At 36.9% G+C, this 15,860-nt stretch overlaps 1 protein-coding gene across 1 annotated transcript in view; it reads left to right on the forward strand.

Annotated features, from left to right (window-relative positions):
- Positions 1-15,231, forward strand: part of LOC108712399 (rod cGMP-specific 3',5'-cyclic phosphodiesterase subunit alpha-like) — a 47,634-nt gene extending 32,403 nt beyond the window's left edge. The window contains exons 14-22 of the mRNA XM_041588706.1: positions 955-1,064; positions 1,938-2,025; positions 4,053-4,153; positions 5,523-5,630; positions 7,465-7,528; positions 9,949-10,023; positions 10,688-10,771; positions 12,319-12,475; positions 14,806-15,231. Of these exons, the coding sequence (XP_041444640.1) occupies positions 955-1,064; positions 1,938-2,025; positions 4,053-4,153; positions 5,523-5,630; positions 7,465-7,528; positions 9,949-10,023; positions 10,688-10,771; positions 12,319-12,475; positions 14,806-14,891 (873 nt within the window). The 3' untranslated portion in view covers positions 14,892-15,231. The remainder of the gene's footprint in view (positions 1-954; positions 1,065-1,937; positions 2,026-4,052; positions 4,154-5,522; positions 5,631-7,464; positions 7,529-9,948; positions 10,024-10,687; positions 10,772-12,318; positions 12,476-14,805) is intronic.
- The last annotated feature ends 629 nt before the right edge of the window (positions 15,232-15,860 follow it).

The raw sequence follows: 15,860 nt of genomic DNA on the forward strand, positions 1-15,860 counted from the left end.
CGAAAATACTCCAGCTAAAAAGTCATAGTTATTGTGCGACAATAGTCAAATTTATATGTCTTTTCTGCGACTTTTCCCATTCGTGTTTTTTCATTTAGGATCTTTTAATTAATTTCATGACATTGGTAGTTTTAGAGAAAGTGAGTATTGTTGTGGTTTCAAAATCCTCCAAAACCACCAAAATGATACTATAGCCCTCCACGTGTCATGCAGTTTTTTTTGGTGAAATTTGTCAAATCCATATAGAGATATTTTGGCAAACTTGCTTGGGTTTTAGACTTGGGTTATAATGGTGCGTGAAAAAAATGACTGTGATATTTAAGATAATCTTTAGTAGATAGAAGGAAACTATACATTTATGTTTAAAAAAAATGGTGGCTCACAAGAAATCTCAGAAACAAGTTTTTTATAACATTGTATTATTGTATTATTGTCCCTCGTCTTCTCATCCAGAGAATACACTAAGGGGCAGATTTATCAAGGGTCGAATTTTGAGTTTATAGGAGTTTCTAAAACGGTTTCAACTCCCATAAACTTGAAATTAGAAAAAAAAACGTCAATCGAACCTTATTAAAAAAATAATAAAATTTTTAAAAAATGGGCGAATATGCTCGAGCTGCAAATTCGAATTGAATTCAAACCGAATTCAATCGAATTGGTTGAAAAAATTTTCACACCAACAAAAAAAAATTCAAAGTCCACCAAATGACTCCTAATCGGTTTTAGGAGGCTAAAACGCAAATTTGACAGGTTGAATAGTCAAATTCAAATTCTTAAAGAGACAGTACATGATGAATTTCAAAATTAGATTTTTTTTAAAGTTCTAATCGAATTTGGACTATTCCCTATTCGAATTACACTAAAATAAATTCAAAATTTGAATAAATCTGCCCCTAAGTGACTTCTCTGCACTAGGCAGCTGCACATATTTAGTGAACCATTTTCCAATTTCAGACTGGAAACCTAAAGAGATATTATACAGATCTGGAGGCCATGGCTATGGTAACAGCAGCTTTCTGTCATGATATTGATCACAGAGGAACTAATAATTTGTACCAGCTGAAGTGAGTATATTTGTATATTAATATATAATATTATAATATATAATTATATATATAATGCATGAAGACTGTCTTTCTCTCTTGCTGTTGTATGCTAAAAATAAAAATGCCTGTGTGGGGGGAAATGACTTAATTGGCATAATTGGGAGATTAATTATTAAAGTGGACCTGTCACCTACACATAAAAAGCTGCATAATGAAAGTCCTTTGCAAATTAAATATGAAACCCCAAAAAAAATTTTCATTAAAACATCCATACCTGTTATAAAGGTGTTTAAATATCTAAACTGTCAATCAAATATTACCTGCCCCGCCTCTATGCCCGTGGCATAGAGGAGGGGCAGTCAATTACTTTCACTTTCCATTCAGCACTTCCTACATGTCACTGCTCTCCTCACATTCCCCCTTCCCTCCTCAGGCTCTATAATTGTGTAGGGCACTGCACATGGACATTAGGTCCCCCATTCTGGTGCATACACAAGATTTTGGGGTGATACACAATTTCCCTTAATAACTGTGTCCACAAAATGGCTGCTGCCTGCTTGCTGTGATTGTATAATTCCAAGACAGAAGGAAACAAAATTTAAATAATAAATACAGTGTAAGTAAAGTTTATTTTGCTCAACTAACATGATAGAAAAGAATTTGAAATTATTTCTTAGGATGACAGGTCCCCTTTAATTATTAAATAATAGTTTAAAGTAGAATCTGTGGTGCTGGCACTCTGGTATAAGGTTAAATAGGGTGAGGATATGGTATTATAATATTACACCGCTACTTTGCCTGCTTCATTATTTATTATCCTAGACTGATATGGCCATAGGGTCTGGACCTACCAAAATGTTTAATACTACACACCACATTCTTTCCACGCAGGTCCGGACATCCCTTAGCAAAGCTCCATGGATCCTCAATCCTAGAAAGACATCATTTGGAATTTGGCAAATTTTTACTTAAAGATGAGGTAATATGCTTACTTTACTTTGCTTACTATACTTTGTACAATTGGGCCCTGGACTTGATTAAAGTTTCCTTTCATACTCATTTTTGCATTAACTTGTCAGTGTTGTTTTTTTTTGCGCAACTTTTTTGTTGCAGCGAATCTTTAGCTGCAAATTGTTGCCGCAGTTTCGCAAAAAAAAATTCACCCATCGCTAATTATTTGGTATACCTATATACTTATGCAGATATGGGATCCACTATTCGGAAACCCCTTATCCAGAATGCTCCAAATTACGGAAAGGCCATCGCCCATAAAATCCATTTTATCCAAATAATCCACATTTTTAAAAAGTATTTCCTTTTTCTCTGTAATAATAAAACAGTAGCTTGTAATTGATCCAAACTAAAATATAATTACTCCTTATTGGAAGCAAAACCAGCCTCTTGGGTTTATTTCATGTTTACAATATTTTCTAGTAGACTGAAGGTACGAAGATCCAAATTACAGAAAGATCTGTTATCCAGAAAAATCCACATCCCGAGCATTGTGGATAACAGGTCCTATACTTATATATAGCAGTTACTTTCATTTTAGGGGCATATTTATCAAGGGTCGAATTACGCATTTGAAAAACTTGAAATTCTAATTCAAGACCAACCGAAATTGCGTGAAAGTTTTTTTTGGCCGAATAGGTTCGTTTTCAATTGAATAGGTCTGTATTTGGCCAAATTCCAATTGTACGAATCGAAGGAATAGCACATTCGATCAAATTTGATTCAAAGTTTTTCCCAAAAAAGTCCACCAATTGACTCCAAATAGGTTCTAAGAGGTCCCCCATAGGCTAAAACAGCAATTTGCCAGGTTTTAGATGGCGAAGGGTTGAAGTCAATTTTTTAAAGAGACAGTAAATGATAAATGTCAATATTCAAATATTTGGATTTATTTCAAATTGAATTTGGACTACGGTATTCCCTAGTCGAAGTACACAAAAATAGCTTGAAATTCGAATTTTTTGAATTTGAAAATTCACCTCGACCTTTGATAAATCTGCCCCTTAATCTCTGAAAAGTAAGTACAGGTACTGGATAATAGGTGCCATACATGTAATTACTAATGTTACACACGTCATCAAAAGGAAGAACAACACTGGAAATACTATATCTACCATGATATAATGGGGATTCTGATCATGCTAGCTTTATTAACCCTGGCACATTATTCAGCACCAGCATCCTTAAGTCCATAACTAACCTATGTTTTTATGATATACAGATCTATCCGAAAACCCATTATCCAGAAAACTCTGAATTATGGGAAATAATTCTAATCTTAAAAAGTATTCCCTTTTTCTATATAATAATAAAATAGTACATCATAATTGAGTCCAACTAAGATATAATTAATCCTTATTGGAGACAAAATAGTCCTGTTGGATTTAATAAATGTTAAAATGATTTTTTAAGCAGACTTAAAGTATGGAGATCCAAATTACAGAAAGATCCCTTATCCAAAATACCCCAGGTCCAGCACATTCTGTATACCAGGTCATATACCTGTACAAAAGATACTTCCCTTCTGTTCAGTAGCCCTATATTTAAGCTCTCCACTGTACAGGTATGGGATCTGTTATCTGAAAATCCAGGAAGCTCCGAATTACAGAAAGGCTGTTTCCCATAGACTGAATTTTATCCAAATAATCCCAATTTTTTTTCTCTGTAGTAATAAAACAGTACCTTGTACTTGATCCAAACAAGGATATTATTAATGCTTGTTGGAAGCTGAACCAGCCTATTGGGTTTGCTTTATGTTTACATCATTTTCTTGAAGATCAAAATCAGGGAAAGTTCCGTTATATGGAAAAACCCAGGTCCCAAGCATTCTGGATAACAGGTCCTATACCTGTACAAGTTTCTGTAATTATATCTAGACTTCCTGTATGTACATTTAGTACAATTTCACGTTCATGTTTCACGATTTTTATAATTTTTTGTTCTGTTTGGAGATTGCAGTTGCTTAAATTCTTTTTTTTTTTTTTTTTTTTCTCACAGTCATTGAATATCTTCCAAAACCTCAACAGGAGGCAGTATGACCATGCAATCCAAATGATGGATATTGCAATCATTGCCACAGATTTAGCCTTGTATTTCAAGTAGGTATTTTGTTGAAAGGCAATCTAATATAAACAATAGCTGTACTGTAAATCTGTAAATAGTACAGAGCAGTGTATATGAAGCAAGTAGTCATGTTGTGTCTTTGTACAGACTGTTAACTATTGAACACAGGCAAGCTGACTTACTAACACAGTTAATAGTACTTTCATGGACTCTGGAAGGCAAAGATCAGTCTAGCAAAAATGTTCCTTCTCAGTGCCTTCCAAATAGCAGTTGCTCTTATGTAGCTAAGAGCTAAGCTCCCATCTCTAGCTAAACTAAGCTAGAGATGGGAGAATTTGTCCTGTTTAGCTTTGCGGAAAAATCTGTGAAATTCACGAAACGCTGAAAAATTAGCGAAACTCTAATTTTGACGCCGGCGTAAATTCGCTGGCATCAGACACAGATACATTAAAGTCAATGGGCGTGCGATTAACTGTCGCCAGCATCAGAATTGTCACCGGCGTCGGAAACAAAAAGACTTTGATAACGGTGAATTTTCACTGCAAATTCGCAAATTTATTTGCTGGCGGGTGAAACGCGGAAATTCGCCTCAAATTTACGCCTGGTGAAATTCACCCATCACTAGCTAAGACCAATCATCCTAATGAAGTGTTACTTACTGGCGTGGAGTTGATAGGCAGCTCCCCATTGCTGACTCACAACAGTAATGTTAGACACCTCCTGCACATCTCAGCCTTCACTCCTGTCTGAACTAAGCATGAGTACATTATTCCATGTTTTCCTTTTATATATCTCTGGTCAACGGCTATTGGGTTTATTTTGTAGCCACTGGTGCTGTATGGTTCCTATTAAATACTAAATCCAGTGCCGGCTTTATAGCAGTCCTATAAGCAGCCAGCATCTTTCAGGAATATGTCCTGTCCTCTAACCCTTCCTTCTACTGAACATTAGCAGGCCTGGATTTGTGAAGAGGCCACCAAGGCCAGGGCCTAGGGTGGCAGGATTTTGGGGGGCGGCATGCAGCCCAACCACACCCACATTGGCTCAGAAACATAAGATAAGCAGGAGATACAATAGTTTTTTAAATCTCCCATGCGCCAATCCCCATTGCTCCAGCCCCAATGATGAAAATTTGAGCGAATAAAAGGAGGGGGGACAGGTGCGACGACGACAGTGGTCCTAGTGGTACCCAGTATGTAAATCCGGTCCTGACCATGGGTGCTGGTCAGGGGCCAGGCAACATGGTTAGAGGGTTAGACTATGATATAAGACTACGTACCTTCTGCAACGTCTATGGTTTCCTTAAACGTATATAGGTGGAATTTTATGCCTGCTCCTAAACTGTAATAACGTGAACTAATATTTATTAGTATTTCTAACTGGAATTTTGAATTTCTTGTGCAGAAAGAGGACGATGTTTCAGAAGATAGTTGACCAGTCTCAAACATTCACGAGTGAAAAAGATTGGACAGAATATATGATGTTGGAACAGACCCGAAAAGAAATAGTCATGTAGGTTGCTGAATCTTTCTGTTTTCATTTGAATATATATTATTTGAAAATATCATAATAGAAGATGGTATTCTTTTATTATTCTAGTATTAAAGTTAAGATACACAACATTAGATTATTCATTATGATTAAAATTTCTTTACTTGTGTGAAAATGTACCAGCTCCAGTCACTAAATACAATACCTATATTGAGATTGCTGCTTAATAAATAGTGGAATGTATTGTGTGATGGAATGTAATGGGAATTTTCTGATTTCCTTTTGCCAAAGAAATGTTCTAGAAAACAAATCCAAAAGTTATTTAACCATTAACAACTATACTTCCCAGCTGTCTCTATTTAGATGTGACAGTCTTAATTTGTAGACCTGAAAAGGGGTTGGGAATCTCCATACATGGGTGGGTTGAGGCAGGAAACCATAAACAAGTATGAATTACAAAAATATCCTAAGTTCTGTGTAACAACATGTTATTTATACCCTAGTGGACCAATGCTAACCAAATGTGCACAGGTCTCCCTTAATGGGAATAAAATGGGAAAACACAATTTTTACGGAGGGAAAAACTAAATTCTTTCCTTGATTTATTAAACTCCGATGTTGCTAAAAGTCAGAATAAAAAAGTACTCCATCTTAAACCTGCCACGTTCCTGACTCCCATCTCTCTCCCCTCCAATCAATGTTAAACTCTGCTACCAGGATCCTTCTGCTCTCTACTTAAAGGGAACCTGCTCAACCCTAACTAAAATCCTTAGCATGGCTGCCTGTTAAGCAAAGGATAGCATATAAAACCCTTCTACTAACAATCAAAGCAATTACTCCTCTGCTCCTCACTACATTCCTTCGCTTGTCTCATTGAACGTTCTTGGTCATCTTCTCAGCTCCTCTCAGAGCCACCTTCTCTTCACACCATCCACTGCCACCTCTTGTCTCAAACCCTTCTGTCCTGCTGCTCCTTCCCTGAATTCCTCCGTAAGGAATCCTCTTCAAGAAAAAACTAAAAGTCTACCTTTTGGAGCACTAGAACATTAGCCTAGTCCTGTACCTACTGACTATGTCTTATCTTGTGCACTTTTTCATCTCCAATTTGTGCCTGTATATTAGCCTCCCATCCACTTAGACTGGAAGCTCTACGGGGCAGGGACCTCCTTCCCACTGTGTCTTTTACCACATAGCCCTTAAACTCTTTGTTCTTATATGAACTCTGTATATATTCATTGTGTGAATTGTCTCCCCCATGTATACTTTTATATATATTGTACTTTTATGCATTGTTCTGCGCTGCGGCTCCTTAGCAGTGCTTTACAAATATAGTTATACACACTGTACACACAGATTTTTTCGAGTAAATTTATTGATAGGTATGGTAAAAATGGGCAGGGGAGTTTGGTCGAAGTAGTTTTAAGAAACTAGTGAGAAATTTTCGGATTTTTAATAAATAACCCCTAAAAGTTCTCAAAACTCCTAAAACAACTCACTTTTGAACAAAGGGAGCGTTTCCAAGTAAAAGTCGACTGACCCATGAGTTCACTGGCCGGGTCCAGGCAATAATCGTTAAAGGTAATGAAGGGCAGTTCTAAGTCTTAACCACTGTCAGTCAGCAGCGAGTGTTTTTGGGCTGAAATCCAACCCATGTGTGCAGTGCCACGCAGATTTATACCTTTTATAATGCCCTTGACAATGATGTTATCCTCTCTGCTTGGCTGGAACTTTTTCAGTCCAAGAGTGACCCATTGCTCATGTCATTACATTATGCTGGCTATATGTTTAATACACCACTTGTGTAGCCTCTGGGCAATAATACCTAAACTTAAATTACTTTTTGTTCTTCTTTAAGGGCAATGATGATGACAGCTTGTGACCTTTCAGCCATAGCCAAGCCCTGGGAGATACAAAGCAAGGTAAACAATCTATACTTCTATCTTAATTAATTGTATCATCTAGCTAGCTACTATCAATCTCTCCTCTCTCTTTCTTCTGATTGGGTCTAATTCAGTTAGTGTATCATTATCATCAATAATTAAGAATTTAGATCTGTGTTAGAAGATCAATTACTCACTCCTCTTATGTTGTATTATATACGGGGGTGGTATTCATAATGATCATGGTGTTCCGATTCATTAGCTGACAAATGGTTACCTGCCTCTCAGTATTATCAAATGACATTCAAAGATTGGATGTTTTTGCGAGGCAAAAATCAGTATGCTTGTTTTTAAGCAATATGCAATAAATTCTTTATTTTCACATTCAAAGTGGCCAGGAGGTGGTTCAAGTGCTTTATCCTCCACCAAATAAAAATGCTGGAGGGAACCAAACACTTCAAATAGCACTGTGTGCCTTTACCCTTTGCTCCCTTCCCATTCTTTCTGTCAAGACAAATCTATATACATATGCTGCTGATACAAATGTATGCTATTGTCACCATAAAAAATGCATTATTTTATATTGCAGTGACGTGTTTAACTATTAAAGGGCTTATTTATCAAAAAATTTATGTGAGGTTTTAGATGTTTATTTTTAAATTTGAATAAACCCTCAATTTTAGATTTTTTTTTTAATGTTTTCTTATTTATTAAAAAAAATCCGAATATAATGAAAACTTGATTGAATACTATTGTGGGAAAAACTCAAATACCTTGAATTTTTGTACAAGGTCAAAAAACGTAATTTTAGTTTATAGCTCAAAAAAACTTAAAAAACTCGAATTTAAAAAATGGGATAGGATAACTCCCATTGACTATTATGTGAGCTCACAAGCTTTTGGATGCCAAAGTTTTATATTTGAGTTTTGAGTTTTTGAAAATATCAAAAAAATTGTAGATCGGTGTATAAATTTAAATTCAAACCATAATAGATCACCCCCTTATTGTGTAATAAATGAACCCTTTAGAACATGCCCAAGAGAAATCTGGCTCTCGCACACCCTTGTGTGAGATAATTATAGTGCTGTCTGGTGCACAATGGTAGAGGTCCGGCAACCCCAAATCCAATCTAGAAGTCAAGCAATCCAGAGGCACACAGAACTGATGCAAGCAAGGAACACCTTGCACGTTTATTGCGGTACAGCAGTGCAACCCTCAATAAACATGCAAGGTGTTCCTTGCTTGCATCAGTTCTGTGTGCCTCTGGATTGCTTGACTTCCCTTTAGGACATGCACCATACAGAAGAGACTGTAGCTGCACACTTACTGTAGATGAGATTAAATTAGAGGTCTGCACGCTCTTGCAGCTGAACACAGGAACAACTTTATTCAAAGTCACCATTATAGCTTCTCCAACAGTAATTATTGTGTAAGTCCCACAGTTATCATTATTAAAACATAATCAGGGTTTCCAGGCTGATAGGCATGACTGTTGCCTACATTCCTGCCTCTCTCTTCAGGCCAGGGGCTCTGTACCATAAAGACTCTGGCCACAGGGGTCAGCCTTGCATAAAGATGCTAGATCCTGCTTAAGCTAGTTCCCTCTTACAATGGCCCCTCGTCTGTTGAGGTACCACCAGAGCAGTGGCCACCTTCGTTACTCCTTGTTGGCTTCTCAATTGCTTGTGTAAGTGGCCTACCACAAACTCTCACCACTTACAATAAGATCCACAAATCAAGCCTATCACTCTCTACCCTATTTACTCAGGCTCATTCACTATGCTTCTCACATCAGTCAAAGAGGAGTTGGTACATTGTTATCTTCTGTATATAGCCTTTCCCTCTCTAGGGCTATCCCCTTTAAGTGCCACTGAGAACCTGCTCTAGAACAGGGGTGTCCAAACTTTTAGCTCGCAGGGCCACATTGGAAAAAGAAAAATTGTCTGGGGCCACACATGAAATACACAAACACGTTTGATTTGTAAAAGTTAAGGAAATACACAGAAAAGAACTACAATGCCAGTTGGATAACCAGATGGAGCTATACAGTGGAATATGGGACACCTTATTATTATTATTATTATATTATTATTACTAACTGGGCAATGGACAGAGTCCCCCCTCCTCCTTTATCCTTTGCGACATGACATTTCCTCGGGAACCAAGCGTTTCAAGTTGGGCCGCATTCATATGCATCCTGGGCCGCATGTGGCCCTCGGGCCGCAGTTTGGACACCCCTGCTCTAGAACCTCCTCAAGGGGATTCCCTACCTAACAGCACCATCTTGTGACTGGAAAACAAATAATATTATTACTATTGATACAAATGTACAATATTTACACAAATACTGTAAACTACTACAGATATATTTTACAAAAACTATTAACACAAACTATTTCTACTTCTTACAAGCTGACACATAAAACTAAACCGCACAATCTCTCTTTGTGTTTGTACAGGTTGCATTGCTGGTTGCTGCCGAGTTCTGGGAGCAAGGTGATTTGGAAAGGACTGTATTGCAACAAAACCCAATTGTAAGTGCAAAGAAATGTTTTCACCAACTATGTAGGGGGGTTTGTCTTTAGCAAAGCGTGAGCTATTATAAATATGTTTTTTAAATTTGTATTCATTGTATATTATTTTTCTCCCATTGCTGTTCTGTGCTACACTGTGCACGCAATGGAACAAGGATATTATTGGCTTTTATTCCAGCCTAATAAACCCATGCAGCCCACCTAGTATAAAGGGAGAGAGTATAGCACCAATAACGTAAAAATGGGTTACAGAAAGGAAATAAGCCTTTACTGAAAAGTGACAGTTTAAGCAACAATATCAGTTACAGTTAGACATGAGTTTTATCTTTGATTATTATTATTATTATTAACTACTGACAAACACCAGGGGGCATTGGTGCTCTATCTTTATAGTATATGATATAACATCAGACAATTTGCAGATATATATAGGAACAATACAGATTTAAGTGATTCAATTTGTTATGGTTTTTATAAGTTTTATCATTCTACATACACTGCATGGTACAACGAACAGATTTTGATTATCATCGGGATTTTCTTTGGGTCCTTCCTGTAGACAAAAAGTGAAGTGTAGTCATATCTATACTATACTTCTGCAAATAATGACCGTGTTTTAAATGACTGTTCCAAATACATTATAATGTATTATTATTTTATTTAGCCAATGATGGACAGGAAAAAAGCAGATGAACTCCCAAAGCTTCAGTGCGGTTTCATTGACTTTGTGTGCACATTTGTATATAAGGTAGGAGCAAAATATCTTGTGTGTTCAAGACAATACTTGCATTTGAAAAGGTACTAAACTATATATTAAACTATATATATATATTAGGAACAACCCATTATATATTGGCACAAAAATGTGTGACCCTAGGTTAGAGTCCTGCGGAACCAATTTGCTAAACCTGACCCGCATACTTAACCGCTTGGACCCGCTACCCGACTAGCAAGTACCTTATCCGCAACCTGATCTGCGACCCGCTAACCATCAAGAAACAGGAAGTGCTGTCACTGTCAACCGGAAGTGACATCATTAGAAGTGGCCGTGATCAGAAAAAAAGAGTAAAACTCACTATTGAGAAGATCTGTGACCCGCAAACCCAGAGAACCGGCGACCCGTGTCTATACCCGCTCCCAAAACTTCTACATGCAACCCACAGGGTACCACAGTTTTTTGCGGGTAAGCCGTGGGTTCCCAGACGCGCTGCAGGACTCTACCCTAGGTGAAGAATCTTAAAGGGATCCTGTCATTGGAAAACATGTTTTTTTTCAAAAAGCATCCGTTAATAGTGCTACTCCAGCAGAATTCTGCACTGAAATCCGTTTCTCAAAAGAGCAAATGGATTTTTTTATATTCAATTTTGAAGTCTGACATGGGGCTAGACATTTTGTCAACTTCCCAGCTGCCCCTGGTCATGTGACTTGTGCCTGCACTTTAGGAGAGAAATGCTTTCTGGCAGGCTGCTGTTTTTCCTTCTCAATTTAACTGAAGGAGTCTCAGTGAGACATGGGTTTTTACTATTGAGTGTTGTTCTTAGATCTACCAGACAGCTGTTATCTTGTGTTAGGGAGCTGTTATCTGGTTACCTTCCCATTGTTCTTTTGTTTGGCTGCTGGGGGGGAAAAGGGAGGGGGTGATATCATTACAACTTGCAGTACAGCAGTAAAGAGTGATTGCAGTTTATCAGAGCACTAGTCACAGGACTTGGGGCAGCTGGGAAATTGACAATATGTCTAGTCCCATGTCAGATTTCAAAATTGAATATAAAAAATCTGTTTGCTCTTTTGAGAAATGGATTTCAGTGCAGAATTCTGCTGGAGCAGCACTATTAACTGATACATTTTGAAACAAACATTTTTTCCCCATGACAGTATGCCTTTAACTTGAAGAACATACAGTAGCATGATAATAGCATTTTAATGTTGTAGTATTTGAGATGGAATAATCGTTATGATTTACAAGCTAATTTCCAAAAAAACTTGGAAAACTGTATAAAATATAAATAAAAAGAGAACTGGATAATTTGCTTTCCACGTTCAAACCCTATATTTAATTGCAAATTATACAAAGACAACCTATTATGAATGGAAACATAGAAATTTAATAATTTCCGAAAAATATACGCTCATTTGGAATTTGATGCCAGTGACACATTTCATAATCATAAATCGTCTTCTAAACTATGTAACATAATTTTTTGCATTTGCAAGCAACAACAGTGGCTGAAATGTCACTGACGAATGAAATCATGTTGATCAAGTAAATATTAAAATAAAACCTCTTTTTTTCAGGAATTTTCTAGATTTCATCCAGAGATACAGCCAATGTATGATGGGATTCTAAATAATAAAAAGGAGTGGAAAAAGTTGGCAGATGAATATGATGCAAAAATGAAAGTACTGGAAGAGGAGAAGCAAAAACGGGAGGGGATACAACCACCAAAACAAGGTAACACAATTAGATGAAATACTTACCACTTCCTTATAATTAGAGTTTAGCATTTATTTAATAAAATAGAGAATGTCTATGCTGGGGGTGGCAGTTGTTGTATGTGGGGCACATGTATAAAAGAACAATGAAGCAAATTCGCCTTTTATTTAAAGGAGAAGTAAAGTCTAAAATAGAATAAGGCTAGAAATGCTGTATTTTGTATACTAAACATAAACATGAATTTACTGCACCACAAGTCTAATTAAACAAATGATTTATGCTTTCAAAGTTGGCCACCAGGGGTCACCAACTTTGTTAAACGTCTTTTCAAGACCAAGACTGTGCACATGCTCAGTGTGGTCTGGGCTGCTTAGGGATCGTCATAAATTTTCAAAACAGCACAAGTCAAATAATTGCCAGAAACCGATACAGCAAGACTGTTCAATAATCAGAATATACAGACTGCACTGGGTCCTGTGTTGTCATGTAATCTAATGTGGATTTTATAGTTTTTGTATTGTTTAATACAAACTTTCTCCAACTCTGCAGAACCAGTGGCTGCAGCAAAATAATCCTCCAAATAGAATCCCAATTTATCTGTTTAAATCTGGCTCCATGATCTTTGTCCCTGCAGCTGGAGTTGGAAACAGAAAAGGGGATGTAAAGGCAAAAATAAAATCCAATACAAATCTTTACACTGATTCGCTGATTGCTCTACAGGGAAACAAGCAAAGCTGCTTGAGTTCTGCATGGCTGGGAAGTAAGGCGGGGCTCCCCCTGCTGTTCATAAGTATGATTGTTTCCCTGCTCAGCAGTTAGGGACCGTCTGACAATTCCTATCCACAGCAGTAAATGAAGGGTGAATTTCACTGCATACAGTCAGGTTTCTTATAAACACATTTTTTAATTAAAGTATATTGGAGATAGGTTTATTTTTCATTAAAGAAAGTAAAGATGGGATTTTATTTTTATTTTTTTTTGCCTTTACATGCTCTTTAAGGAGAAAGTCCTGAGGTGGCCTAAATTCTTATTTATAAAAATCAGTTTTTTTCTGACATGTCCATTAGCAACAACAGCTATTTCTTATAACATCCACTGGGGTCTATACAGGTATGGGATCTGTTATCTGGAAAGCCATTATCCAAAAAGCTCCCATAGACTTCATTTTCATCAAATAATTCCACATTTAAAAAATAATTTCCTTTTTTCCCAGTCATAAAACACGGTACCTTGTACTTGATATAGTATCAATATTATTGATGGCAAAACAATCTTATTGGGGTCATTTAATGTTACAATAATTTTTAAGTAGACTTAAGGTATGGAAATCTAAATTATGGAAAGACCCCTTATCTGGAAATCCCCAGGTCTGGAGCACTCTGGATAATAGGTCCCAATACTTGTATATTTTGCAAAACCATCATAGCAACAAACTTGAATTGCATGCTTGCAGAAGTCTATTGGGTTAGTTTGCAACCTCCAGTTTATTGACCTCAGTGGACAAGCTTGTACAGATGAGAGAAACCCAGTACCTAAAATGTCATCTGATCTGGGATATTAAACAATGTTTAATAAACAGGGTTGGGGTGCTCATTTAGTAACAAGATACAAATCTATGCTAGTGCAGTAATAACTAAAAGCAGAGTGATTAACTTTGGGGTTGTGGGCTACAATTAACACAATGAAGGCACAAAACCACAGGAGCTAGGAATGTAATTATTTAGTGACCATGGTCTCTTACCCTTGAGATCACCTTTAAAAAGTATATGTACAAGAGGCTTTTTACTTGATCCAGATGGATCAGATTGATTGGGAAAGCTGAATCTCATACACAGGCTGAGGAAATACACAATGGCAAAACTGGCACCCAGTATCTGCTACCTTAAAGGAGAAGGAAAGCTACCAAGGGAGTTTATTGCCAATAGATTAGCCACAATAGTACAAGCTAAAACACTATATTTATTCTGTAGAATGCTTTACCATAACCAAGTAAAAACCTCCAGAAGCTCTCTGTTTGTTTAGGATAGCAGCTGCCATATTTTCTTGGTGTGACATCACTTCCTGCCTGAATCCCTGCTCCATATAGCTCTGGGCTCAGATTACAGCAGGAAGGGGGAGAGAGGAGCAAACTGAGCATGTTCAAGCCCATGTCCTGGAGGTTTAAGATGAAAACAGGAAGTGTGATACAGAAGCCCATTTGTACACAAAATGGTGTATTTATATAGAAATTTCTGATAAAGCTTACTTAATTTTAGCCTTTCCTTCTCCTTTAAGAATAAGCTTGCAAAATGATTATATGTTGTTTTCTTATGTAACAATAACATATTATTATCTTTCTACATTTATAGTTCCACACCCCACAGTAAAAGAAAATGGAGGAAACATCCCTGTTCCTGAAGATGCGCCACAGTCTAAAAGTTGCTCTATCTTATAAGGCTGTAAATATTTTTTATTCTTATTTTTTTAACTGTTCTTGTTAGGGAACTTATAAAACATAAACGAGGATAGTGAAGTACTGTGTTCCTCTTTCCCTAACTCTTTTATTATATATTTTTGCAATGCGTGTACAAAGAATTAAAAATATATGTCACCCACATGTCGAATTCTTTTATTTTGAAGTAATTTTAAAATATGATATAAGATAATCGATATAGTTTACAGGAGAAGATAGCTTGAATACCAAGGCACCAACGGAGCACAGGAAAATGCAGATACATTTTAATTAAATGTATTGTTACCTTAGCTCATGGGATGTGTACTGTATATTTATTTCTATGGTTAGCTACTGAATAGGTTGATTCTGATTGTGCAAAAATATACAGTCATAACAGCAATCCTATTCAGAGAGATTCCTGTTTCCTCGAGGCGACTTCGGAAAACGAATGGCCGCGCATGATTAGCGCCAGCGTTTTTTCATTTTAGGCGGCGCAGATTCAGGGAAGGCGTTTGGGGAGATTGGTCACCGCAAAAACGAGGCGATTAGTTGCCAGGCGACCAAATCTCCCCAAAACACCCTGTGTGGACTTACCCTAAGGTCGGATAGTGGTGCATCTCTATTTTGCAAGTCTCCTATGTAACCTACTTCCAATCATGTGTATTTAGAAAAATCAAGACATTTGGGTTACATTTGTATCTACATAGATTATACCCCATGGGACACAGGCATACAGTCATATGCAAACGTTTAGGAACCCCTCTCAGCCTGCATAATAATTTACTCCACTTTCAACAAAAAAAGATAACAGTGGTATGTCTTTCATTTCCCAGTACTGGGATGTTTTCTGAACAAAGATTTTTAGTGAAGCAGTATTCAGTTGTATGAAATTAAATCAAATGTGAAAAACTGGCTGTGCAAAAATGTGGGTCCCCATATAATTTCGCTAATTTGAATGCATGTAACTGC

Source organism: Xenopus laevis, chromosome 3S (assembly GCF_017654675.1).
Source record: "Xenopus laevis strain J_2021 chromosome 3S, Xenopus_laevis_v10.1, whole genome shotgun sequence".
NCBI classification, from domain to species: domain Eukaryota; kingdom Metazoa; phylum Chordata; class Amphibia; order Anura; family Pipidae; genus Xenopus; species Xenopus laevis.